At 40.2% G+C, this 25,507-nt stretch overlaps 1 protein-coding gene across 2 annotated transcripts in view; it reads right to left on the bottom strand.

Moving 5' to 3' along the window:
• Gpnmb (glycoprotein nmb) overlaps nt 1-23,342 on the bottom strand; it is a 48,571-nt gene extending 25,229 nt beyond the window's left edge. The window contains exons 1-9 of one of the 2 annotated variants that reach the window (XM_058585348.1): nt 23,158-23,342; nt 16,714-16,866; nt 15,801-15,944; nt 13,545-13,718; nt 10,409-10,567; nt 9,823-10,134; nt 3,692-3,790; nt 2,430-2,532; nt 662-870 (exon numbers count right to left, since the gene is read on the bottom strand). In XM_058585348.1, coding sequence (XP_058441331.1) covers nt 662-870; nt 2,430-2,532; nt 3,692-3,790; nt 9,823-10,134; nt 10,409-10,567; nt 13,545-13,718; nt 15,801-15,944; nt 16,714-16,866; nt 23,158-23,227 — 1,423 coding nt within the window. In that variant the 5' untranslated portion in view covers nt 23,228-23,342. The remainder of the gene's footprint in view (nt 1-661; nt 871-2,429; nt 2,533-3,691; nt 3,791-9,822; nt 10,135-10,408; nt 10,568-13,544; nt 13,719-15,800; nt 15,945-16,713; nt 16,867-23,157) is intronic. The other variant, XM_046463650.2, reaches the window with a different exon arrangement.
• Between the last annotated feature and the right edge of the window lie 2,165 nt (nt 23,343-25,507).

The raw sequence follows: 25,507 nt of genomic DNA, 5'->3' as shown, positions 1-25,507 counted from the left end.
TACCACTGAGCTACCACTCCTGCCCCATCTACTGTAATTCTTTAGTCTATTTTGTTGACATTTTACCTCTTCAAGAATGAGGAGGGCCAAGAGTAGTTTTTCTGGCAAACATCTCAGGGGCAGGCGAGTTGGTGTGTTACTGTCAGTGTAATGCTTGGTAGATTGGGGGAAGGGAAAGAAAGGACACATGCCAAGTGAGAAGGGAGTTGGGGTTCCACTGGGTTTCTTGTTCTCTTAGTTTCATATCTACCCAGTTGACCCTCATGGAAATGTGACTTCAGCCTCTCTTTTCTTATCATTCCACTGGAGAGCATTGTTACTTTTTGATCCTGGCCTTTACATTTTCCTCTTGAAATACAAATCTATCAAGCATGCAGTGATCATATTCCATTATTACTCATCCATGGTCAACAGCTGATTTTTTTTCATCAAAAGGCTTTTCTTTGGCCAGTATTTCATAGAGTCTCTCTTTCTCTCATCACTTTCCTAAGTAGATTTGTGGTTCTATTTTAATGCCAGTTCTCAATCCTTATTAACCAGAGCTCAATAAATTTTGCACTGAAATAAAATTAAACATTGTCAGCAAAGCCCTCAATGGCTTTACTATTGGACACTTTACTTACAATGTGAAATGCTCATAGAACCCTTACACACACCTCACCTTTGCCAGGGATGGAGATTAAGGTGCTTGTGAGGGCCAGACTTGTGTCATCACCCAGAGTGAAGTTTACACAGTATGTCCCGGACCCACTGAAGGCTCTTCTCACAGTCAACAGGCAGGTTTCCTCCGCATCCACGGGGCTACAGATTATGTTCTGGGCAATTTGGCAGGTGGGGTCAGAAATGACAGTACAGACCTCGGTAGGGATGCTGTGACATGGGAGGGGTTGGGGAGGACACACAGATCACAGAGGGTGGAGAGAGGAATGTAATGTCAGTTTTTCATAGAGAATAAAAAAAAGCATTATCTTTCTATAAAATTGAACCCCATCTTGTTCTTACCCAAATCGTCTGATGTTGAATTGTCATGCCTGGTTTACTCTTGAATAAACCTGGGGAATTTGCTACCATTTCCTCTGCATTCTCAGGACAGAGGAGGAAGAGATGACGTCTCCCAAGGCAAGGGACTATGGAAAATATGTGAAGCCCTATTCATTCCCTCTGCATTCTGGCTCCATGGAAAGTCTAAAGGTGCCCATGGCTTAGGTGTTAGGCAAAGATATTATTAGATGTTGGAGTGGGCCCTGTCTTGGTCCAGTAAAATACCATGCAGGATTTGCTATGTGCACGTAGCTGGGTTTAGATACATGATATGATCTTACTTGTCCCTCTGGGCTCAAGAAGAAAGTAATATTATCTCAGTGCAACAGGTGACAAACCAGTTTAGGGAGGGGAAATAACTAGTCCAAGGTCATACAAACAGTTCATTCTACTCATCTCCCCAAGCCAGAGACCTTCTTAGTTATATTCCTTCCTACCAAATGAGGTCACATCTTTATACTATTCCATTCTCTTGATTACTTTCTATATTTAGAAACATCCATATTTTTATTAGCTAAGTTATATATATGTAAATTAGTTGATTTGTCAAGATATATTTAATTAATTGATATATTTTGTGCTAATTTATATGTATTTTATTGTATATAGTCATGACCAAATCATAGGAAATCAAATTATGTTAGAAAAAGCTTTGTGAATTGTATAGAGAGGATTATCACATGACAGTTTCACATTGGCTTCCACCCACTGGGAATGGCCCCAGGGAGCTGAAGACCAACCAGCTCTGAGCCAGACCTCTGGCTGCTAGCCCAGCTCTGCTGAGTACCACTGTGGATTTTGTGGCTGAGCTCTGTGATCGCTGTGTACCTCACACACCTCTGGTCAGATGGAGAGACTTGTGATTGTTGTGAGGATTTAATATGAGAAGATGTAAGCACTGAGAACATGAATAAATATTAGTTGCTATAATTATTATTCAACCATTAACAGTTAAAGGTAGTGAGCATTTCTCTACTCTTAACAAACTAAGTATGTGCTTGAGAGCACCTTTTGTGGCACCTCATAATCCTTTCTCATTTGGGTTTCTAATAAATAGGAATTTATTTATTTATTTACTTACTTTTTCAGTACTGAGGATTGAATCCAGGGGTGCTCCCCAATTATCTATCTATCTATCTATCTATCTATCTATCTATCTATCTATGTAATTTTTTTAAAAATAATTTGAGACAGGGTCTTGCTAAATTTCCCAGCCTGACCTTGAATTTGTGATCCTTCTGCCTCAACCTCTGAGATTACAGGTGTGTGACACTGTGCCCAGCAATAAATGGTAGTTTTAAATTAGAGAGAACGATTGGCAGTCCAGGCCTCTGTTCAGACCAGGGTCTTTGTTCTGACCCATCCCTCCAATAGAGACATGTACTTACGTCCCTTTGCAGGTCACAACAAAGTCCATCAGGGAGTTGTCAGGTTTTGGTCTGGGCATCGGGGCATCTGCTATTTGGATGATGTTAACCTCTAGGATTCCCTCTAGCAAAAGAACCACCATACAAAAGCACATCAAAATACAACAAAAAGAAAACAACCACTCTGCTGTATACTGTTTGTGTCCCCTCAACTTCTTATGTTGAAATCCCAGCCAAGGGGGAGGTGTTAGGAGGCAAGGCCAGAGGTAGGTGATGGGATAGTGTCTTTATATAGAGACTCCAAAGAGTTCCCTTGCCCCTTCTTCCATGTAAGGACCCAACAAAAAGATGGCCATCCATGAAGTGGGCCTTCACCAGACACCAAATCTGCCAGTGCTTTGTGATCTTGGACTTCCAGCCTCCAGAACTGTGAGAAATACATAAGCCACTTATGTATGGTACTCTACTATAGAGGCCTGAATGGACTAAGAAACACTCCTTAGTGAGAAGGAATGATGAAAGGAAGAAAGAAAGAAAGAGGAAGGAAGGAAGGAAGGAAGGAAAAAGAAAAGGAAAAATAGAGACAGTCTTCTTGCCAACAGAAACACACCAGATCATAGTTTGGGATGCATGTCCATGAAGCATTTCCAAAGTTACAATGAACTGTTCTTCTGTCCAATCTAGATTCTTATTTCTAGAACCTATTAGAAAGCACAACCTCTCTGGGCAGATGTTTTCGAAAAAGGTGACCCCTGGGCTGATGCAGCCCCACATCTGGTGAGGCCAGCTCCCAGGCAGAGGTGGCTTAGCCCAGGATGCACAGGCTGGACTTTGGTCCCCACCTGTCTACTTTGCTGGATGCCTTGGAAGCAGTATCCAAAGTACACAGTCATGGGTGGCTGGTCATTCCCCCTTTTCACTTAAGAAAGATGACATTGTGAAAAGCAGCCAGAAGAAGAGAGTAGAAGTTGTGGCAACTCTATCTTGGCCCCGCTTCACCCCCTATTTATTCAGATTACTGGGATGCACACGTGGAGTTTAGGTCCAGGGCAGCTCCTTAGCATATGGGCTACACAGGGCTCACTTCCATAGAATGTCTAAGGAAAGCCCAGGTGAGCAGGAGGGAATCTGGAAACTAGGAGAGCATTTGTCATGCACCTGTGGCATCACCTTGGACACAGTGGGGTGTCCCTGATCCCCACCTCTACCCTTCTAGAGAAAGCAAAATGAATGGGTGAGCTTGGTAGACTCTGGCATCCTTCCCCACTGGCCTTCAGCCTTACCTACAATGGTGAGGGTGGCTCTAAAGTGGCCGTATCTGTTAATCTGGCAGTTTCCATTGGGAGTCTCGCTCATCTCCAGGGAGTTGTCACCAGCAGGCACTGGAGTGTTTGAATAATAAGATTTTAAAACATTTGCTAAGAATGTAACAGATGTACATGACAGAAATGAAGATTATTTTTTGATATACATACTTTTATTTGTTCTAATTAGTTATACATGATAGTAGAATGCATTTTGACACATTATATATAAGTGGAATATAACTTCTCATTTGTCTGGTTGTACAAGATGTAGAGTTACACAGGTCCTGCAAACATATATGCACAAGGGGTAATAATGTCTGATTTATTCTACTATCATTCCTACCCCTATTCTCCCTCTCCTTCCTTCACTCTATTCCTATTCTCCCCCCGCCCCTTGTGTATTCTCCCCAGCCCCTTATTGTGAATTAACATCTGTGTACCAGGGAAAACATTCAGCCTTTGGATATAACTGAAAATTTAAACATTTATCTATCTGCTATTTTGAAAAAAAAAATTAAGAATTGCACACATTGATGCAGAAATTTGAACTAAATGTATAAAGATTCATACAGATGTGAGGGCTATAAGGTATTATAATTATTAAATTATGTAAATAAACATAATCCCCAACCCCCTTTCTTGGTAGTGCTGGGGATGGAACCCAGGATTCTTGTCCATGGCAGGCAAGCCCTTTATCACTGAATTATACCCCAAGCCCCAAACACCATCCTATATCTTGTTTAAACACAGGAAGCAAATGAAAAGATGAAACCATATTAAAATGTGTGATACAAGCTGGGCACGGTGGTGCACTCCTGTAATCTCAGCGGCTTGGGAGGCTTGAGGAAGGAGGATCTTGAGTTCAAAGCCAGCCTCAGCAGCAGTAAGGCACTAAGCAACTCAGTGAGACCCTGTCTCTAAAGAAAATAAAAAATAGGACTGGGGATGTGGCTCAGTGGTTTAGTGCACTGAGTTCAATGCCTAATTCCAAAAATAATAATAATAATAATAATAATAATAATAATAATAATAAAAAATCTGTGATATAGGATTACAGTGAAATAAAGCAGGTCATGCTAGATGAAGTCACATTTGAATTTGGGAGGCAAGCATTCTGGGCCGAAATTCTAGCAGCATTCATTTTTAGCTGTTTGAAACCAAGGTCACCTAGCTTAACTTTGCTCTATCTGCTTATATATAAAACAGGAATAAAAATTATACCCTCCCAGGGTCGAACCATGAAACTTAAATGAAATAAGGTATATAAAACCTGCTTCTCATATGGCTGCCCCATAGGAAATATTTAAATATCAGTTCTCTAGTTCTCATAATATGGAAAAAACTACTTTTCTCTCTGTTTGGATGACTCACAGTTCCAAAGGATCCATTTTAAGAATCTTACTGTGATTAAAATTATGGGAAAAAAAGAGAAGAGAATGTAAGACATGAATAAGTGTTGAGTATAATTAGAGCAAAGACTCTAATATCCTACTAGTTATAATTTTAAAGGTGTTGCCACTCTTTGAACAAGATGAAAAGACTAGAAAGGAAATATGGTGCTGAAAATATGCCCCTATCATCTCTTTTTATTGATTTATTTTATTTTTTTGTGGTGCTGGGGTTTGAACCCCTGAACCACATCCTCAGCCTTTCTTTTTAATTACATTTCATTGAAATGCACGAGCCTTGGGGAAGGACATCAAAGCTTCCTAGGAGCCCCTTATCTGGCTTCATGACATGTAAGGATGAAGCCAGTTGGGAGATTTCTCCAGGCCTTCTATGACTATGGGTGACATGACCTGTGACTCTCTTGTGCCTGGAAAGGACTTCTCAGAGCTGTTCTCAGCACATTTCCAGAAACTAGTGCTTCATGACAGTTGGGAAATGCCTGCTGCTTAGTGGATCTTAGAGAGGTCCTGGCACTGCAGTGGATTATCAGGACAGGCTGTTGCAGGCTCTTGGGAATGTCCCTTGAGTTTCACAGTGGTCATTTGGAAGTGACTACAGGATATTCAGTCTCTCCCAAGACTAGGCTGATATGCTTTATAGAAATAGATTTGTTTGTGCAGGACATTTAAGATCACTAGTTCTTCCCCAGAAAACGACAAAATTCCTTCTTCTGAGGTTCTTGGCAGGTAGAATTTAGAGCATAGAACCATGACCTTGTCGTATTTTAAAACAAAACTTCTTTTTAAAAAAGACCAAATAATAAGATTCAGTCATTCTACCTTATGTAGAGAGTTTATAAAATGCACATGGAGTTTTATAGATATTATATCCACAAAGTCAAGGTATGATTAAAGGGTTGATAAAAAGAAATGAACACTTTAAAAGATGGAAAAGAAGGCACATTTTATCCTTAATTCAGTATTTATGTCCCTATTACCCAGAGAATGGTAGAATGGGAGGTAAAGATCTTGATTTTTTTTTTTTTTTGTACCAGGGATTAAACTCAAAGATACTCAACCACTGAGCCACATCCCCAGCCCTTTTTGATATTTTATTTAGAGAAGGGTCTCACTGAGTTATTTAGGGCTTTGGTAAGTTGCTGAGGCTGGCTTTGAACTCATGATCCTCCTATCTCAGCCTTTTGAGCTGCTGGGATTACAGGTATGTGCCATCACACCCGGTTTGATTCTTTATGTAAGTCTAATATGAGAGGATACGGTATATATGTATACATGTGAATATATATCAGAACATGGTATCTATTCAGATCCTTACGTATATCCTGATACATATCCCATACATATTATATTACACTGATCAGCATCAGTCTTACAAGGATTGCTTTAGATTTTTTCACAAAAGTCTGAAAAATGGCCAGGAGTAGTGGCTCATGTTTGTAATCCCAGCAGGTTGGGAGGCTGAGGCAGGAGACTCGTGAGTTCAAAGTCAGCATCAGCAATTTAGCAAAACCTTGTCTTAATATAAAACATAGAAAAGGGTTCTGCGGTTAAGCATGCCTGGGTTCAATCACTGGTACCCTCTCCCCCAAAAAATCTGAAAAATGAACAAGAGCACTGTCAGCTAAGGAAAGAGCATTCTGTGACAAAAACAGTGCACACACACCTGCCCCATGATTTAATCAGCTAACGTCATCACCTCTTCAACTCTGTAACCATCTCATGACTGTGGTTGCACTTGGTTTCTGTTTTGGGCTGTTTTTTTTTCCCATATGAAGCCCCTTGCTAAAGCAGGGGGTGCATAATTTTTGGACAAATAATAATATAATGCTCAATAATCCAAGCCCATTAATTTGAGAGCACAGTTAGAATTGTTCTCTGGGAAAAAATTCCATTTGTTTATTTATTTATTTGCAGTGCTTGAATACAGGACCTTACCCTTGCTAGAAGCACACCACCGTCACTGAGCTATATCCCCCGCCCTTAGAAGAGAAGACCTCTTTTAGAAGCCATGAGCTGACTCCTATTATCACCCAACTAGCTTTATCCTAACATGTCAGGAAGTTATACATGGGGTTTTAGGAAGATTTGATGCCCTTCCCCAAGGCTGGTCCATTTCAATGCCTGTTAATTAGCCCCACTCTTCCCTCCCTGCACAGCTTCAAGGCATTTTGGGATTGATTAAACACCTTTAGATAAAAACCAACCAGGAAACTTCCCTTCATAATTAAACTTAACTAACTCATAAGGTTTACTAGTTTGTCTTATGGTCTAACTTAGAAAAAATGATAGCAGAATTTTACACCTGTTCTTATTTGTAAGGAAGACCATCAATACTTATAGATAAAGAAATTGGTTCATCTGCAGAAATACTAGAATGAAAGCCAGGTTTGGTGGCACCCACCTGTAATCCCAGTGGCTTGGGAAGCTGAGGCAGGAGGATGGAGAGTACAAAGCCAGCCTCAGCAATGTAGTGAGGCTCTAAGCAATTTAATGAGACCCTTTCCCTAAGTTTATTTATATATATTATTGATATAAATTTAGTTATATAAATATGAATGAAGGGCTGGGGGTAGTTCAGTGGTGTAGCACCCCTGGGTTCAATCCCCAGTACAAAAAAAAAAAAAAAAAAGAATGAAGCTGTGTATTTAAACTAATCCAGTACAGTTCTATTTGTAATTGTAATTAGGATTAACCTTATCACTCATCAAAAAAGACAACGAACAATAGCATCTACATCCTATGAAACACTATGTAGTAACTGAATAAAATGAGATAGACTAATATTTGCTGATAATGGAAAGATGTCTATGATGTTGTTCACTTAAAAAAACTGTATAAATATATATCCATCATATTTATACAGTTTGCTTATCCATCATGAATCCACTTACATAAAAACCAAAATGATAAACCTACATGTGTATCATGTATATACAAAACATGTTTGTAAATGCACAGAAAAAGATCTGGAAAGAAACAGTCCCTGGCACACACCAGGAATCCCAGCTACTTGGGAGGCTGAGGCAGGAAGATGACAACTTTGAGGGACCCTGTCTCTAAATAAAAAATAAAAAGGACTGGGGATGTAACTCTATGGTATGGCAAAACAAACAAACAAACAAAAACCCACTGCCAACTCCAACAGGAAAAAGAATGTAATAAGGACTTTTACTTTTTACTCTAGACTTTGCTGTTTAATTTTTACTATGAAATGTACATTAATTTCGTAATTTAAAACATTTCAAAAAACAATCAGAGTCAGTACTAATACCATATAGTGTCTTGATTTTGTGATTTAATTTTTTTTTTTTTTTTTGGGAACTGGGTATTGAACTGAGGGCCTCATTAGGCAGGTGCTTACCACTGAGCTACAACCCCAACCCGAGATGTTCTCGATTTAACAAGATAACATTTTATTACTTACACTTGAGCAGTTTGTTATTTATAACCAACAAGTGTTGGTAGAAACAACCACAGGAGGCACTGGCAGGCATCCTGATGGAGTGTTCCTGCTGGGTTTGGTCATGGCGCCCTCTTGTGACCACTGAGAGGATGTCAGCCTGGGGTGCTAAGATGAGCAAATGGCCCAGTGAGGAAGGGTGGCGCTGGCATGGGGTAGTGGGGATGGGAGCCAGTCTCTTCAAAGTGGTCTCTGAGGAACTTCTTGAATGTCTTCACAGACTATTAATAGAAGGTGGTATTGGATTAATCAAGCTTTATTTTCTGGAGCAACTGAAATGGCTGGAGTGGCCCAGGCTTGCTGGTCCAGAAAGGCCTGCAAGCATCATTCTTTCTTGAGCCATTTGGCAGTTGCTTTCAAGTATAGCTATGTCTTCATGGGACACTGGATGAGAGTGGATAGGGTAGGGGAGGAGAATAAGTGTGGGATCAGTACGTGGATAGGGTAGGGGAGGAGAATAAGTGTGGGATCAGTACTGTGGGAGGGGGCAGAAGGAAAATGGAGAGGGCCCAACTTTACAAGAGGCCAGTGTGTCTTCTCATCCATATGGAAAATGGGAGCTAAACAAAAATGTGACAGGCTCCGAGAGGGAAAGCATCACATACATAGCAAGAGGCAGCCCAAATTAGGAGGGTCAAAGCGCCAAGTACGTGTCATCAAATTCTACCTGGAAAATGACTTTAAACACGTTTTCCTTTCTTCCTTGCTCTTTAAGATGGTGATAAATTGGTTTTAAAAAATCAACAGGTCCAAAGTGGAATCGTTGCAGAGTCTCTACACAACTCTTTCAAAAGGCATTTGTTTTTTCGTATGATGCTGAGGGTTGAACCAGGGCCTTGCTCATGCTTGGCAAGCACTCTACCACTGAGCTGCCCCAGACCCTTAACTTAAGCAGGGTTTAATAATATAACCCTGGATTTGATCCCCAGCATCACGTGTGTGTGTGTGTGTGTGTGTATGTGTATAACATACATGAATATTTTTTAGCCACTAAAGAATCTCTCCCCAGAATAGGAAAGACAGTAGAATGAATCAGACATAACTTTCCTCCATATATACACAACTAATGAATCTCCATATCATGTACAACTGCAAAAATGGGATCCCAATTAGACTAAGTTATAATCCACATACATATAATATGTCAAAATACACCCTACTTTCGTGTATATCTAAAAAAAACAAATAAAAAAATTTAAAAGAGAATTTACCTCCAGGATCCTCCATAAAATGCTTACCTAATAAGGAGGTTGGTTTTGGAGGTCTGGGTGAAGGTGGAGGGCAAGGTCCGGGCACCGCCGCGTGCACTGTGAGGTTCAGGTTGAAGGTTCCATTGAGCACATACGTGTGATTCAAAGTGTGATTGTTGGAAACAAACAAGCCAGTGTTATCCCCAAAGTTCCACTTGTAGTCAATGGCAGATTCATTGAGGAAGTGGCTGGGATCGTGAATCAAGACATCAAACTTGATGGGGAGGTCTCTGAGGAAGGTTTCATCAGATGAATTTCGATCATTCTTCTGGGACATGGTCACAAATACAGGAATCTCATCTACAAAAAACATCACAAAGAAGAAGGATTGCACCAGGCTTTATCTAAAGTGGTGAGGCTTTTAGGTTAAAAATTAGGGGTAACACAGCATCATGCTCTCCTTTTTGTATGTAAGTTTTCTCAAGTTCTTCTGGAAAACATAGATGGGATACAACATAATTAAGCTTGGGTAGGGGCCCAGGTGAATCATAACCCAACCCAGGATACTCAGTGCTCTTTCTTAACCCCCAGTAGAGCCACGTGCCTCATCCTCAGAGCCCACAACACCACGCACCTGTTACCACGTACACATCTTTAACCTGTGCAATGGGCATGTACGCCCGGCCGTGTCTTCTATAGACAGTCACTTCCATGACATGGGTGCCAAGCGTCATGTTGGTTGTGTTTATAGAAACTCTCACGGAGCATCGTCCCAACTTTTGGAAATACTGACCTACAAGGAGATGGACGTTCTTAGTTACCTGCAACATCACACCATCTTTCTAGAAGTTGATTCTGAAAGACCAGTGACTGCCATGGAGGGATTGCCCTGAGGAGGGATGATGGGAAGGGAAGATAGAGCTGCTCCAGGAAGGAAGATGGTTTCTATGTAGCGCTTTCTAGAGCACACCCACAGTGTACACACATCATTGTGGGTTGTTGGTTAAAATGAAAAGAGCTATTTATTGGGATAATACAGTTGGCCCTCAGTTTACAAGTAAATACTGTACATGACTGAAGTGATTTGGCACTTGAAGTACACATTTTTTTCCCCCCACAGAAAATGCATTTAATGTGCTGAATGTTTTCTCTGATATAAGGAGGCTGATTCATAGTGAGGTAGGGAGAGGGAGCATGGGAGGAATAGGAACTCTAGATAGGGCAGAGGGGTTGGAGGGAAGGGAGGAGGCATGGGGTTAGAAATGATAGTGGAATGTGATGATCATTATTATCCAAAGTACCGGTATGAAGACATGAATTGGTGTGAATATACTGTGTATACAACCAGAGATATGAAAAATTATGCTCTGTATGTATAATAAGAATTGTAATGCATTCTGCTGTCATATGTAAATAAAAAAAATAAAATGCATTTAATGTAACAATGAGGTGTTCTACCTTAATTTGTTGACAATATGACTAGAGCTATATTGTTAAACAGGATTTTTTTTTAAAAGAGGCACAGGAATCCTCTACTTTCTGATAGTATTTGTATCACTGTCACTATATAAAGATATATGTATACACACACATTTAACCAACACACACGTGTGTGTGTGTGTGTGTGTGTATACTATATAAAGTAAGTGATGAGAGAAAGATGTAGATAGAAGAGGGAATGGAGGAATAGTTTTACAAGTGGAAAATGTTAATCCCAGTTCTGAGAGATGTGATCAAGCTTAGTTGAGTTGGGAATATCCCTAAACTCTGAGACCTCAGTAGAGGATGGAAATTCACGAGAGTCTTGTTAGAAAAACAGCAATTTCTAGGTTGAAGACTGACTTTTAAGCAAAGACATCTGATCTGGTTAAGTTGAAGGAACTTAATCACAACTAGGCTAAAGAGTGTTAACTTAAACTTTAACTTGGGGGCTGGAGATATGGCTCAGTGGGTAGAGTGATCGCCTAGCATGCACCAAGGCCCTGGGTTCAATCCCCAGCATCACCAAAAAATCCCACTCCCCACCAAAAAAAACCTTAACTACATGGTGCCAGGAGTGGTAGTGAAGATAAGTGACTCCATGTAAACAGTCAGAACACATCCTTGATGGGTCAAGGAAGTCATGTTTGGTGAGTTGACTGACAGGACCAAGATGGAATTGAAAAAACAGCTTTAAAGCAATTGATGGGCATAATATTTGACATTTTGTACTTTGTTTAATAAGTATGTATTATGATTTTGTTTTTATATATAAATAAGTTCAATGAGGAGAAAGGTACATTCTCTAATTTATGAGGAAAGAAGAAACATTTAGAGATGTAGAAGCTGTTTGGTAGTAGTTTCAAACACTCGCCTGGTAGCTTTTTTTTTTTTTAATTGTACTGGGGATAGAGCCCAGGATGTTGCACATGCTAACAGCACTCTAACCCCGGTTACATCCCTAGCCCTCTGGTGACATTTTAAATTAAAAATTTAGCAGCCTTGCTAATAATAACCTAAATTTGTTTCTCCTACAATAATCACTTTTCCACTAATAAAGCAAAGAGAACACCATTTATGGTTTACAAAAAGAGAGGGTAGGCTATGTTAAGGAAGAACAGTAATTAGATGATATTATTTCTACATAATGGAATATTATGCAGCCATTAAAATAATGTAAATAGGAATTTTTAATGATAGTAGCTTGTAATAGCAAGCAAAAACAGGTATACATTCTAATCTTAAGACAGAGGGCTGGAGATGTGGCTCAGTGCCCCTGGATTTAATCCTTGGTATAAAAAAAAACATATTAATATTTCCAGGCCCTATGATACATGGCTATTATCCCAGGAGGCTGAGGCAGAAAGATTATAAGTTTGAGGCGAGTCTTTGCAATTTAGCAAAACCCTGTCTCAAAATAAAATCCAAAGGGCTAGGATGTAGCTTAAGACATGCCTCGAATGTGCAAGACACTAGGTTCAATTCCAGGTACAACAAACAGAAAGGAAATATTAGTAGTGAAAACACCATCATGTTCAATGGATGAAGTGTATTTTTTGTTTGTGTTTTTCTGCATTTCCCAAATTCCCCTCAAAGAGCATACATTTAATTCTTAAAAATTCATTTGAGGACATTAAAGAATAAATGCCCATCCATGTGCCATCTGAATGAATAAATATTAATAGGTTTTTTTCATATTACTGTTTTAGCCTAAATAATTGAGTGATTTTGTTTTGGAAAAAAAATGAGAGAGAGAGAGAGAGAGAGAGAGAGAGAGAGAGAGAGAGAGAGAGAGAGAGAGAGAGAGAGAGAGATTGGATCTGTTTTTTTGTTCTTTTCTCATTTTAATTCTTTGGTGTCCTGGAGATCTAGCAAGGTCAAGCAGAATTTTATTTTTCTCTCTTATGTCCATTCAAACTCAGGAGAGTTAATGGAGTAACTGTTGTTCAAGTTTTGGTGTTATAATTTCAATTTTAGTGTAAGAAAAGAGAAGGTTAAGGTTTTCTTCTCATTATTCTTCTCTATTATTGTTTTTGGTACTGGGGACTTATATCTGGGGAGTTGGGTGGTGGCTACCACTGAGCTACATCTCCAGTGGGGTTTTTTTTTTTTCATTTTTACTTTGAGATAAAGTCTCACTAAACTGCTGAGGCTGGCCTCAAAATGATCATCCTTCTGCCTCAGTCTCCCAAGTCACTGGGATTACAGGTGTGCACCCCACAGCTGGTGTGAAGCTTAAAAATTCTTTAAAAAGGCAAAGAAGAGGCTAAAAGAGTTTGTAAAAGTCTAACCCTGTGTGTGAAAGATGTAGACAAAATTCCATTTCTTCCATCCATGGTGGTGAGGGAAAGGCTTCCCGTCAGGGAACACATTGTGCTGGCTTTGGCCAGGGCCATTCCCCCAGTCACTGTCCTCTGACCAGGACGTCCAGTTGTAAACATACGGGTCAAGAGACAAGCCAGAATCTAAACAGAGAAAGAAACAAGACATGATTATCATGCTCAACTCTGAATTAAATATTTTATTAACTCCCCACCCCCAGTCCCACCCCATATTGAGTTTTGAACCCAGGGGCACTCTACCACTGAGCTACATCCCAGCCCTTTTTATTTTTGTTTTGCAACAATAAATTAATCTCTATATCTATACCTATGCAGATATAAATATAAACTTACAGAGAGAAGCAAATATAGCAAAAATTTTAGATTGTTGACCATAGGTGGAAGGTATCTGGGTGCTTTCAAGTTTTCTGTGTGTATGGAATTTTCCATTTTAAACAAGTAATGGTCAATATCTTTTCATCTAGAACAGTCCCCTTACCCTCTTTTATTTATTTATTTATTGTCACTGATATTTTTGAAATAATTTTTTTTTCCTCCCCAGTTCTGGGGATGATACTCAGGGCCTCACAATGCTAGGCTGCTAGGCAAGCTCTCTACCCCTGAGCGACATCCCCAATCCTTGAAAAGCCTATTTATTTATTTGGGTACTGGGGGTTGAACTCAGGGGCACTCTGCCACCGAGCCACATCCCCAGTCCTATTTTGTATTTTATTTAGATACAGGGTCTCACTGAGTTGCTTAGGGCCTCACTTTTGCCGAGGCTGGCTTTGAACTCGCGATCCCCCTGCCTCAGTATCTGGAGCCACTGAGATTACATGTGTGTGCCACTGTGCCTGACCCTTTTTCTTTATGAATCTATAAGTTGTTATTGCTTTTTATATTTAAATTATCCCAAACATGGCCAATGGAAGCTCCTTGAGCTGGCTCCTGTGTCTTTTTGACATAACCTGGGTAGTCTGTGAGCTCTTTCTTATTTTCTGGCACAACAGATGTCTCAGGATGGCCTAGTACTTTCTTACCTTACACCTGGAATCGGTTACTTCTGCAAAGATTCCTAGTTTTCCTTTTCTTTCTTTCTTTTTTTTTTTTAGTGATGATAGATACTTATAAACATTTTCATAAGAATTATTTCCCATAAAAATGCTCACAGGACTAGATTGTCATAAGAATCAGCTTTTTTTAAAAAAGAAGAAACAGAAAAAAAAAGACCATATTACTTAACACGTGTTAAATATTAAGCCCTTTCCATACAGAATTCAATGTTTTCCCCAGAGGAGAAGGTAAAAAAATAATAAGGCATGAACTCATCAACAGTTTAATAAAAATTCTAAATAATAAAATCAGATTATAAAGACATTGAATAGCTTTAGCACTGATTGAAGAATAAGCTTCAGTAAATTAGCTGTTCTTTTCTTTTTTAAGAATGTACAGTTTTAGGGCTGGGGTTGTGGCTTATCGTTAGAGTGCTCACGTGCAAGGCCCTGGGTTCAATCTTCAGCACCACATAAGAATAAAATAATAATAATAATAATAATAATAATAATAATAATGAATGTACAGCTTTGAAAAGATAATTTCCCTTGATGGAGCCACATCCACAGCCCTATTTTGTATTTTATTTAGAGACAGGGTCTCACTGAGTTGCTTAGCGACTCACCATTGCTGTGGCTGGCTTTGAAACCTCGATCTTCCTGTCTCAGCCTCTGAGCTGCTGGGATTAAAGGTGTGTGCTACCATGCCGGGCTAAAGAACTTATCTCTTTAAGAGCCCCAAATACACATTTGAGCATTTGTGCAAGCCACACAGCATTTGCTTGAGAAATACTGTTCAGCAGAAATTAAACTCATCAGCAAACATCTGTCAAATTGGCAATTTTGATCTCCAAAAAAAGTTCCAAGTAATAAAATCATAATCTGAGATCAATGAGGTTGTCCATTCAACTGGACACTAAGAAAAAGCTGGGTGGGACAGTGTAGTTTTTAAAGAGGGATCCAATCAGCACAGCCACCAGTGGGCTGAAGTAGGTTTGGCTGCTGTTGATTTGATGAAGGGACCTGGTAGGACCACATTCTCCCTCGCTGTCGTCCAGCACAAGAAGGAGGGTGGCAAGGACAGCAGCAGCATCTTGCCCTTTCAGAAGTACCTGTGAGCATTAAGGGGTAGAGACGGGTCTCCTGTAGTTCAGGAGAACTACTGCATTCTCACCATTTCTGCAGTTCTTCTCGTAGACTATGTTGCCGTTGGCATCTTCCTTTTGGCATCTGGGGAATACCAGGTTCACTGCAAAGGTTATGTTTGAGCCCACCAGTGCCGGTGAGTCACTGGTCAGGACTGCCTGCACACGGCCTCCTAGAGCAACAAGAAATGGAGCTCACTGATCTTTTACCTTTCACCCATTAATAAACATTTAAAGTAAAGTTTAATCAATTGATAAGGTCCAGAAAGAGGATCCATATGTCTCTTTGGACTTTTTTGTTTTTGAGATGGGGTCTTGCTATGTTGCCCAGGCTAGCCTCAGACTTGCAATCCTTCTGCCTCAGCCTCCAGAATAGCTGGGATTACAGGCACACTTCACCTGGCTCCATATGTCTTTTTATGCTATATTAAATTTATTTTCTGAATGCCTTACTTTAGCTTTCAGAATACAACATTCTAGAAGATAAACAGAAATCTGACTCGTGAAAGAATTTTCTAACCACTAAAAAAATATTTACTTATGATGATTGAAAAAATCTGCTCAATGGGATGGAGGAGACAAATGTTAAAAGTTCACATATTTTTTCATCTCAATACCCAAAGACTGAAGGACTCATTATTTATCTAAGTAGAAAGATATTCGCTTTGTGATGAACCACACTTTTCTGAAGGTGACCATTCCCACGTTGGTTAGAAAGGTTTGAGACTAAACCTGCTGACTTTCCAAAATATTTCAAGCATTATAAATTTGGAAAATTCTAAGATTAAAAAGTGGTCTAGAAAGTGAAACAGTCGGGATAAAGGAGAGATCATCAAATCCGGGTGCCATGCACTTGGAAGTGACAGCGAAAACCTGAACTCTGTAACCTCCAAGACTTGCTAAAGTCAGAAATTCCAGTTGTGAGGGTTCAATTGGGCTTACCTTTCCAGGAATTTTTCCACCTTGCATCTCCCCTCTTCCACACGGGATACAGCTTTTCGTTCCAGTCATTTTCATCGGAAGACCAGCCATTTAATTGGTTGTGTTTCCTCATATAACCAGGATACCTTTCATTGCCCAGCACATCATGAAATCCTGTGTTGGTATTTGAAAAACAAATTACTTTGTCTATTCCATCCCTCATTTAGTCCTTATGCAACAATCGTTAAAGAAGATTTCATTTCATACCGTTGGAAAGCACATCCATAATACAGCCAACATGCCAAGTAAACAGAGGGTGCTTTTTAAAAAATGAGTTTACTGGAAATAACTTGCATACAGCATTTGGAACCGATCTCTTTTATGTACTTTAAATGAACCAAAAAAATGTTTTGAAAGCCAGTATTTCTTCGACATCTCTTGGCTTCTTATATCTTCCGAACACTTGGATTTGGTACAATATCCTTAGGAAAACTCAGATGCCAGTGTTCTTCAGACAGTTTTTGCATCTTTTTCCCAGTCTGAACTATGCTGTTGGCTAAGGAAAGTTAGGCTCAAGAATGCCTCCAGGATTCCAAGAGACACATACCAGGGCTGGAGATCCCACCGTGAAAGAAATTTTTTACAGCCCAGAATATAATCTGGCTTGGTGAATGTTCCCTATGCACTTGTAGAGTTATATTTGGGACTGGGGTTAGAGCTCAGTGGCAGGGTGCTTTCCTAGCAGGTGCAAGACCTTGCGTTTGAGTCCCCATACCACCACCACCAAAAAAAAAAAAAAGTAACTATATTAAGCTAATTGATGATGTTTTTGTCTACTTTTTATTTCAATTACTGAGAGAGGAATCTTGAAATCTTTAGAATTGTGCATTGTCAAAAATTTGCTTATTTCTGTCAGTTTTTGCTACATGTTTTCGGAAGCTCTGTTTTTAGGTATATAGGCATTTAGATGTGTTAAGTCTTCTTGATGAGTTGATCTTTTTCTTATTAGAAATTGATCCTCTGCCCCTGGTAATACTCTTTGTTCTGAAAAATACTTTGATATTAATGCTTAGTGTTTAACTGGTATATATTTTTCTATTTTTTTAAAAAATTTTTAACCTAGGTGCATTTTTATGTTTGAAATGGGTTTCTTGGAGACACCATATAGTTGGCTCTGTTATTGCAAATCTAGTCTGGAAAAAATCTCCACCTTGTATTTGAAGTGTTTAGATAATTTATATTTAATTTAATTATAAATACTGTGCAATTTAAGTCTTCTGGTGGTCCCATCTGTTCTTCTTTCCTGTCTTTCTTCTCTAGCTGTACTTTTTAGGATTTTATTTGTATTCCATTCTGTCTTTACTACTGGCTTATTAACTGTATCTCTTTGTCTTATTTTGTTTTGAATGATTGCTCTAGAGTTTATAATATTATAATTCCTTTAAAATTATTTCTGATCTTCATTGTTGATGTCTTCCTTGCCTGACAACTCTGGTCATGTGGTCTCCACTTTCTTTGAAGCTTGTAGCAGGTTGGTTGATTGGCTACCAGTAGCCGTTTCCTGCTCACACTCCAGTTTTTCCCTCCCCGACAGAGGCTCTGCTACAACATATCAAAATTTCAGACACTTTCCCAGCGTTTCTTACAGTTTGGGAAGAAGCAGACGATTAAATCCTAGGCAATGAAAGCGGAGAGGAAATCTGTTGAGAGCTTCTAGGACAAGGTTTCCTCTTTTATAAAAAGAGACACGAGAGAATGAACTCCCTATTTTTCCTTTCAGAATTATAGTATTTCGTTCATGGCCAAATGTCAATTACCTGAAATCTTTAGTCAACCACTAATCATATGCTTTTAAAAATCATTGTCTCATCAATTAATCTAGTGCTGGCTTGACCTGGCCACAAACTCTTAAAGGCCCAAAACTCTGTTTTTTTAAGCTCTGGAAAAGGTCTGTCACATGGTATGGTATTTAGTGGGTGCTCAGAGAAACCATATTGAATGTTTGCTACTGACCTCCTTTATCTTTTCCTTTTTTTTGATGATGCTGGGGATTGAACCCAGGAGTGCTCTAGTGCTCTACTATTGAATTACATCCCCAATTCTTTTTATTTTTCCTTTAGAGACAGGGCTCACTAAGTTGCTGAGGCTGGTCTCAAGCTTCTGATCCTCCTGCCTCAGCCTCCTGAGTCACTGGGATTACAGGCATGTGTCACTGAGCCTGGCTCTTTTGTATCCAGCAGGAGAAAGAGTTTTGTTTTGTTTTTTTTCTCCCCAGGAAGAGACATTTTGTTGTCCCCTCTTAACAGGGAGTCAGGTGGAATGGGAGAGAACATTGATCTAGGTGTCATAGAGCCTAGGTTCTAGCCTCGGTTCTGCTACTAAACTGGCTGTCTGACCTCAGGTCATATGTTTTTTCTGGACCTTCAAATTAGACAAAACCCAAATGCTATGTGATTCTGTCATTATTCTTATTTGGAAACAGATGCTGAGTGAGGACAGGAAATTCATGTTTATCAATAAATGTTTGTAATAGGAAATTCACTTTTAATTGAGTCACAGAGAATGAACTCCTTCCCTTTGCGGATGAATAAAGCCAGGCCTAGAGACTGATATGATTCACCTAGGGCCATCTTTAATGTAGTGGAAATGAAGATTCACATCTTTTCATCCTCACGACTAGTTCTTTCTATTTCAAAGAGCCTTCTTCTTCCTCAGATCCTGAGAGAATTTCCAGAAATATAATCAAAACACAGATTTCTCCTCTGATTTTAAATGTTAGAAGTCAAGGAAAAATATAAACTTAAAAGGAGCGTGTCAAGGGATAGACACATAGGTCAGTGGAAATGAAGTAAGGGGCCCAGAAATAGACCCACACAAGTATGGCCTACTGATTTTTGACAAAGATTTAGAAATTATCCAGTGGAGAAAAGATGGACTTTCAACAAAAGGTGCTGGGAAAAAAAGTAATAAGCATAGACAAAAACCTTCAGGATTCAGGGCTAGACCAGAATTTAGACTTGATACCAAAGCTATAAACCATAAAAGGAAATACTGATGTATTGGGCCTTATTAAAACAAAAAAAAATTTGCTCTGTCAAAGTCTATGTAAGGGGATGAAAAGTAGAGCTACCGACTAGGAGAAATTTTTTGCATATCACATTTCCAACAAAGGAGTAGTATTCTCATATATAAAAAATTCTCAAAGTTTAACCTGAAAAAACAACCCATTCAATTAGAAAATGACTAAAAAACATGAACAGATATATCAACAAAGAGAATATACAGACGACAAATAATCACATGGCAAGATACCCAACTTCATTAGCCAATAGGGAAATGCCTGATAAAACTACAATGAAAAACCCCCATAGATCTATCAGTTTAACCCAAATAAAGAGTAATGCAGCAGAGGAAGTAGGGACAGTCAGTTATTGCTAGTGGCAATATAAAATGGTAGAGCAAGACTGTTGATTTCTTGTAGAACAGCACACAACTGCTGTACAACCAATCAATTGACTCTTTGATGTGCGTCCTAGGGAAATGAACTTACGTTCATATCAAAGTCTGAAGATTCACAGCAGCTTTACTCAGAGTAACCCCAAGAGCAATAACCCAAATGTCCTTCAGTGGGTGAATGATTCAACAAGCTCTGGTTCATACAGACCATGGGATACTACTCAGCAGTAAAAAGGAACAAACTTTTTTTGGGGGAGTGGGGGGTACCAGGGATTGAACCCAGGGGCGCTTAACCACTGAGCCACATCCCTAACCCTTTTAATTTTTTATTTAGAGACAGGGTCTTGCTAAGTTGCTTAGGGCCTTGCTAAATTGCTGAGGCTGGCTTTGAACATGCAATCCTCCTACTCAGCCTCTGGAGCTGAGATTATAGGCATAGGCCATAGTGTTCGGCTAGGAACAAACTATAGATGCAGCAACTTCAATAAATTTCCAGGGAACTATGTTGAGTCAAAGAAGAGCCAGTGCCAAATGGTCACCTACTGTATAATTCCATTTGCGTGCATTCCAGAAATTACAAAATTATAAAAATGGAGAATGGATTTGTGATTGCTAGGGTCTGGGAAGTGGTGGAGGGGAAGTGGATTTGGCTATAAAAGGGCATGAGGATGCTTGTGGTGATGACTGGTTCTGTATTTTGACTATCTTAATGTCAATATCTTGGTTACGATACCAGGATTTGCCTTATCTCACTACTGGAGCAAAGTGGGTGAAGGGTGCATCGAGATCTATTATTTCTTACAATTTCATATGAATGTATAATTACTTCAAAAGGAAAGGTCAGATTTGAAAATAAGATAAATGAACGGTATGCAGGTTCTAAAAGGAAGCAACAAGTGTGTGTGAATGTGGGGGGAGGAGACATAGGCAGAAGGTAGGACTGAGTGGCCCACTGCTAGGTGGGCTTCCCCCTCTATACTCACCACTCCCTATTCTGCCTTCCAGCAGAGAGCAGGTGTCTGGGGCTGCTTTTTACCTACTCTGTCATCAACTTTTTTGCATTTTGTAAAAAGCAGATTGCAAAGAAAGATTTGTGATTGCCCAGACTATGGTTCAAAGTCCCTTGGTGTTTGACACACTGCTAAATGCTATCTGCCCTTATTTATCTGGGCCAGAATATTTAGTCTAGGGCAAGAGGAACCCAGGAATGTCTGGGCTTTGTAACACTGCCTAATAGGTTGGGACTCTTCTCAAACTGACAGCCCAGATTCATCCTCTGGTTAATCTGTTTTATTAAGCACACCTGGAATCGGGGGCAGGGGCTCCCATGGACCTGTCTGTGTGCCCATATCTCAATCTCTCAGGAATGCAGATTCCTGGGGAGTCTGTCCTCAGAGGTCTGCTGGAGCGGGGTGCAGATCTGTCAGAGAAGAAGAATTTCCACCATGTATGTCTCCTAGCCAAGCACCTTTTGTTAGTTGATCTCACAAGAACTTATCACCAGTTTGGTAAAAGGAAATGAAAACTCAATGAAGCTAAGTCACTCGGGGACCAGCCGGGCTGGCAGGGGACCCAAGTGGGTCCTCTAAGCCCTGGCAGGAAGGACAGCGTTTTAGATGGCCGTTTTCTTTCCTCTTCCATCTACCAGCTGTGGGCCTTGCCACTCCACTGGGCACACTCCACTTGAATTCCTTGCCCTCTCTGTGGTTTCTCTCCTCCCCTGGGAAGAGGGACAATCACAGCCTCAGTCTCCCCGAGCTCTTCTAAGGAGCCAAACACCGACACCAACTGGGCAGGTCGCCTGGCCCCAGCTGGCTGAGGTCCTTGTGTTTGGACTCACTGGTCCAAAGTGCTGGAGGCGGTTGTGGGCATTACCTGAGTGACATAAACCAGACGGCCTGCATAGTGACTACACACTTGGGCACCAGTCAGGTGTGGCTTCCAGGATGCTCAAACCCACCCCCACTTTCGCTGACCCCTCATGGAGTTGTCTGGAGGAACCGGGACCCCTAGAAGGTCACTGCTCTATTGGAGCAAGGTGGGGTGGACCTTCTGGGAGAGGCGTGGTTCACTTTCACTCTTAACTCGCTTGCTCTTCCTGGAGGAACAGGGTCACCTGTGCACTAAACAAGTGGGCACACTCCACCTCAGTGGTTCCCACCCCTGGCTGCGCATCCGGAGGGCCAGAGCACTTTTTAAGTGAGAATAGGCTGAGCCCACTCCCAAACATGCCGATTTCATTGATTGGCATCAACATTGTTATAAGTGCCCAGTCTTGCTGGCTCAGTGGGGCACACCTGTCATCCCAGTTACTAGGGAGGTTGAGGCAGGAGAACCTCAAGTTTGAGGCCAGTCACTGCAACTTAGCAAGACTGTCTCAAAATAAAAATAAAAAGGACTGGGGATATAGCTCAATGGTAAAGGGGTCCTGGGTTCAATCCCCAGTACCACACGCACAGAAGTGCACACACACTGCCCCATCTCTAAAGCATAACCAGGGTAGAGAAGCAGGTGTCAGCCCTTCTCTCAGTAACCTCAGAGAAAGGGCAGCAAGCTCCTACAGGTCTGCAGAGAAAGCTCAGCCAAGTTTCTGGATAGGGCATGAGAGAGCTTGTCTCCAGATTTGAGCCCCCATTTCATCTGAGGTTTGTCTCCATGCTGTTGAAAGGAAGCCAGACAAAGTTTTGTTGGTAGAGTTACTTTATTCTAGGGACAGGGACCATCCTCCCTCTTTCAACCCCTGTCTGGCAACAGCAGAGGAGGAATTGGCAATGAAAAAAGAGCTCCATAGGGCTGCATGATTTCTATTTTCCATGAGCCTGAAACAAGGCTGCGGTTGGAGGATGCAGGAGTTTCAACATTCCCAGTGGTTTGCAGGAGAAATGAATGAGTCCGAATCCGTGAATGCTTCCTGGGGAGTTTCAGTCCAGGTCAGCTCAGAGGATATTATTATCCATCACCTAGCCAACAGTCACAGGAGGGGTTAAACATAAAAATAGAATTACTCACGTTTGGCTGCATCAAGTGGCAGTCTAGAAGCCAGAAACAGAAATCCTAGGACACAGTAGAGACATTCCATGTTGAATTGCCCTGGCAATCAGGATATAACTTTCAACTCCTCTGGTCCCATCCACGGAGAGCACTAGTGTTCTGGGCTCAGCCGTGCCCCACTCTTTATTAAACGAAATACAGGGCCTCGGGGCAGATCATGTGATGGTATTAAGCAGCATTGCCTGATCTGTTTTCTTGAATTCAACCTCTTACAGCTCATGTGCTTGTGACTCACTCACCCCAGGCATCTATTTATTCACTATTTGGATGTGCCTGATTTGGATTTTGTAATTTCATATTTACTAGTTTTAGAGGAACTTCCTATCCTATGACCCCATTTTAATATTCTTCTCCAAATAAAATTTCAGTTCTCCATCCTCATTGATGATGAACTTGCTGTGGTTCCTTCAGTCACTCAGCTCATGTGCAGAGGATAGATCTTTTTTCTGTACTTTAGGATGATCAGCTCCCAATACTAGCAGATGCTTCTGTATTCCCTTCCCTGAAGAGGAGACAGATGGGGAGGGTCTCTCCAGTCATTTGAGATAGTGTTATACATATATAGCTAATAATGTAGATGTTGTGCCAGAATGTGCTGGAAACAGTTGCACAGGTTTCCAGTAGTTGAGAAATTTACTCAGAAGCACATTTGGAATATCAGTGCAATTCTTTATAATTTTCAAAACAACCTGCATAATCTTAGGTGACTGTTCTTAAAGCATGTACATGCATGTTGTATCTTTCAGGATCAATTGCATAAAACACACTGCATATTTATTTCATTTTATGGCAAGCAGGCATTGATGTAAAAACAAGCTTGCCTGAAATATAAATTTTGTACAAAGATGACATGAACTCTATTGCATGTGATCTTTCTCCAAGGCACATCCATGTGACCATTTTCAGGGCATTAGAAGTCCTTGTTGGGAGTAAGGGAAAAATGTGGAGTACTGGTTTATGTTTGGTTGTATTACAGGGGAATAGAAAGAGTCTGTGAAACTGAAATCCGTAGAGCAGAGACAGCCAATTTCCTACACCTAGGCCATATGCAGCTGCCTAGAGCTCCTTTTATAGCCTTTGAAGCAAATATCAAGGGAAAGATAGGCACATGAGCCCATAATCCATGATTGAGACAACTGTTTTCAAATACAGATGAATAAGTGAATCATGGGAATATTTATTGGTTTTATGTCATGTAAAGTAAATAATTTACATAGTTCTATTTGCTGTTCACAAAACGTGTAAGTTTTTTTTTTGCTACCAGGAATTGAACACAAGGGTGCATTCACGCTGCCACATCCCCAGCCCTTTTTATTTTTTATTCTGAGACAGGGTCTCACTGAGGCTGGATTTGAACCTTTGATCCTCTTGCCTCAGCTTCCTGAGCTACTGGGCTTACAGGTGTGCACCACCACACCTAATATGTATAACTTATACAGTTCAAAAAAAAAGCTTTTCAATTTAGGAAAAACTTCCTACTATTATTAAATATTATTGCTCTTTGTTGCTGACACAGTCCTGGCTTGTATTTTTGGCTAGATTAGCGTCCTCTGTCTCTAAATAAATTGGAAATGTTAAACTCTTCCATAAGAAAACCTTAGTTTTGTTTAGGGAGTCACAATGACTAAATTTTCTTTTATGTTTTCTTGCCTTCTCTGCTCCATCAAGGAGAGACAGTGACACAGGGCAAGAGTCAAAGGTTGGTGCTAGACAGAGGTGAACAAGAAACTGGAAGTTCACTTGTCCTTTCTCTCTCTCTCTCTCTCTCTCTCTCTCTCTCTCTGTCTCTCTCTTTCTCTCTCTCTCTCTCACCAGAAGTTCTTAATTACAAAGAACTACAAATTGTATAATTTATCCCTTAATGACCAGAGTTTGACAATATATAAAGTAATTGGAGACAGGGCTCTTTGAGATAAAGAGTATCTACACTTTGTTTTATTTTTGAAAAATAAAAATCATACTGTGAAAGAAATTGAAATAATTGATTGAAAAAAGGGAAACATCTCAATTGTTTGGTATTACAGACACAATTACTCTATTTAGAAATGACACACCTGTAATGCCAACAGTTTGAGAGCCTGGGGCAGGAGGATTGCAAGTTCTAGGCCAGCCTCAGCAATTTAGTGAGGTTCTAAACAACTCAGAGAGACCCTGTCTCAAAATAAATAATAGAAAGGGCTGAAGATGTGGCTCAACGCTTTAAGCACCCCTCAGTTCAATGCCTGGTATAAAAATAAAATAAAATAAAATAAAGGAAGGAAGGAGGGAAGGAAATAAAAAAGAAATGACACCAAGTAAGGCAAACAAT

The sequence above is a fragment of the Marmota monax genome, unplaced genomic scaffold (assembly GCF_021218885.2).
Source record: "Marmota monax isolate L192 unplaced genomic scaffold, Marmota_monax_Labrador192_F-V1.1 WCK01_AAM20220418_F8-fsc00057, whole genome shotgun sequence".
NCBI lineage: Eukaryota > Metazoa > Chordata > Mammalia > Rodentia > Sciuridae > Marmota > Marmota monax.
The sequence above is the reverse complement of the archived record's forward strand: the minus strand, read 5'-3'. Positions and strand labels throughout refer to the sequence as shown.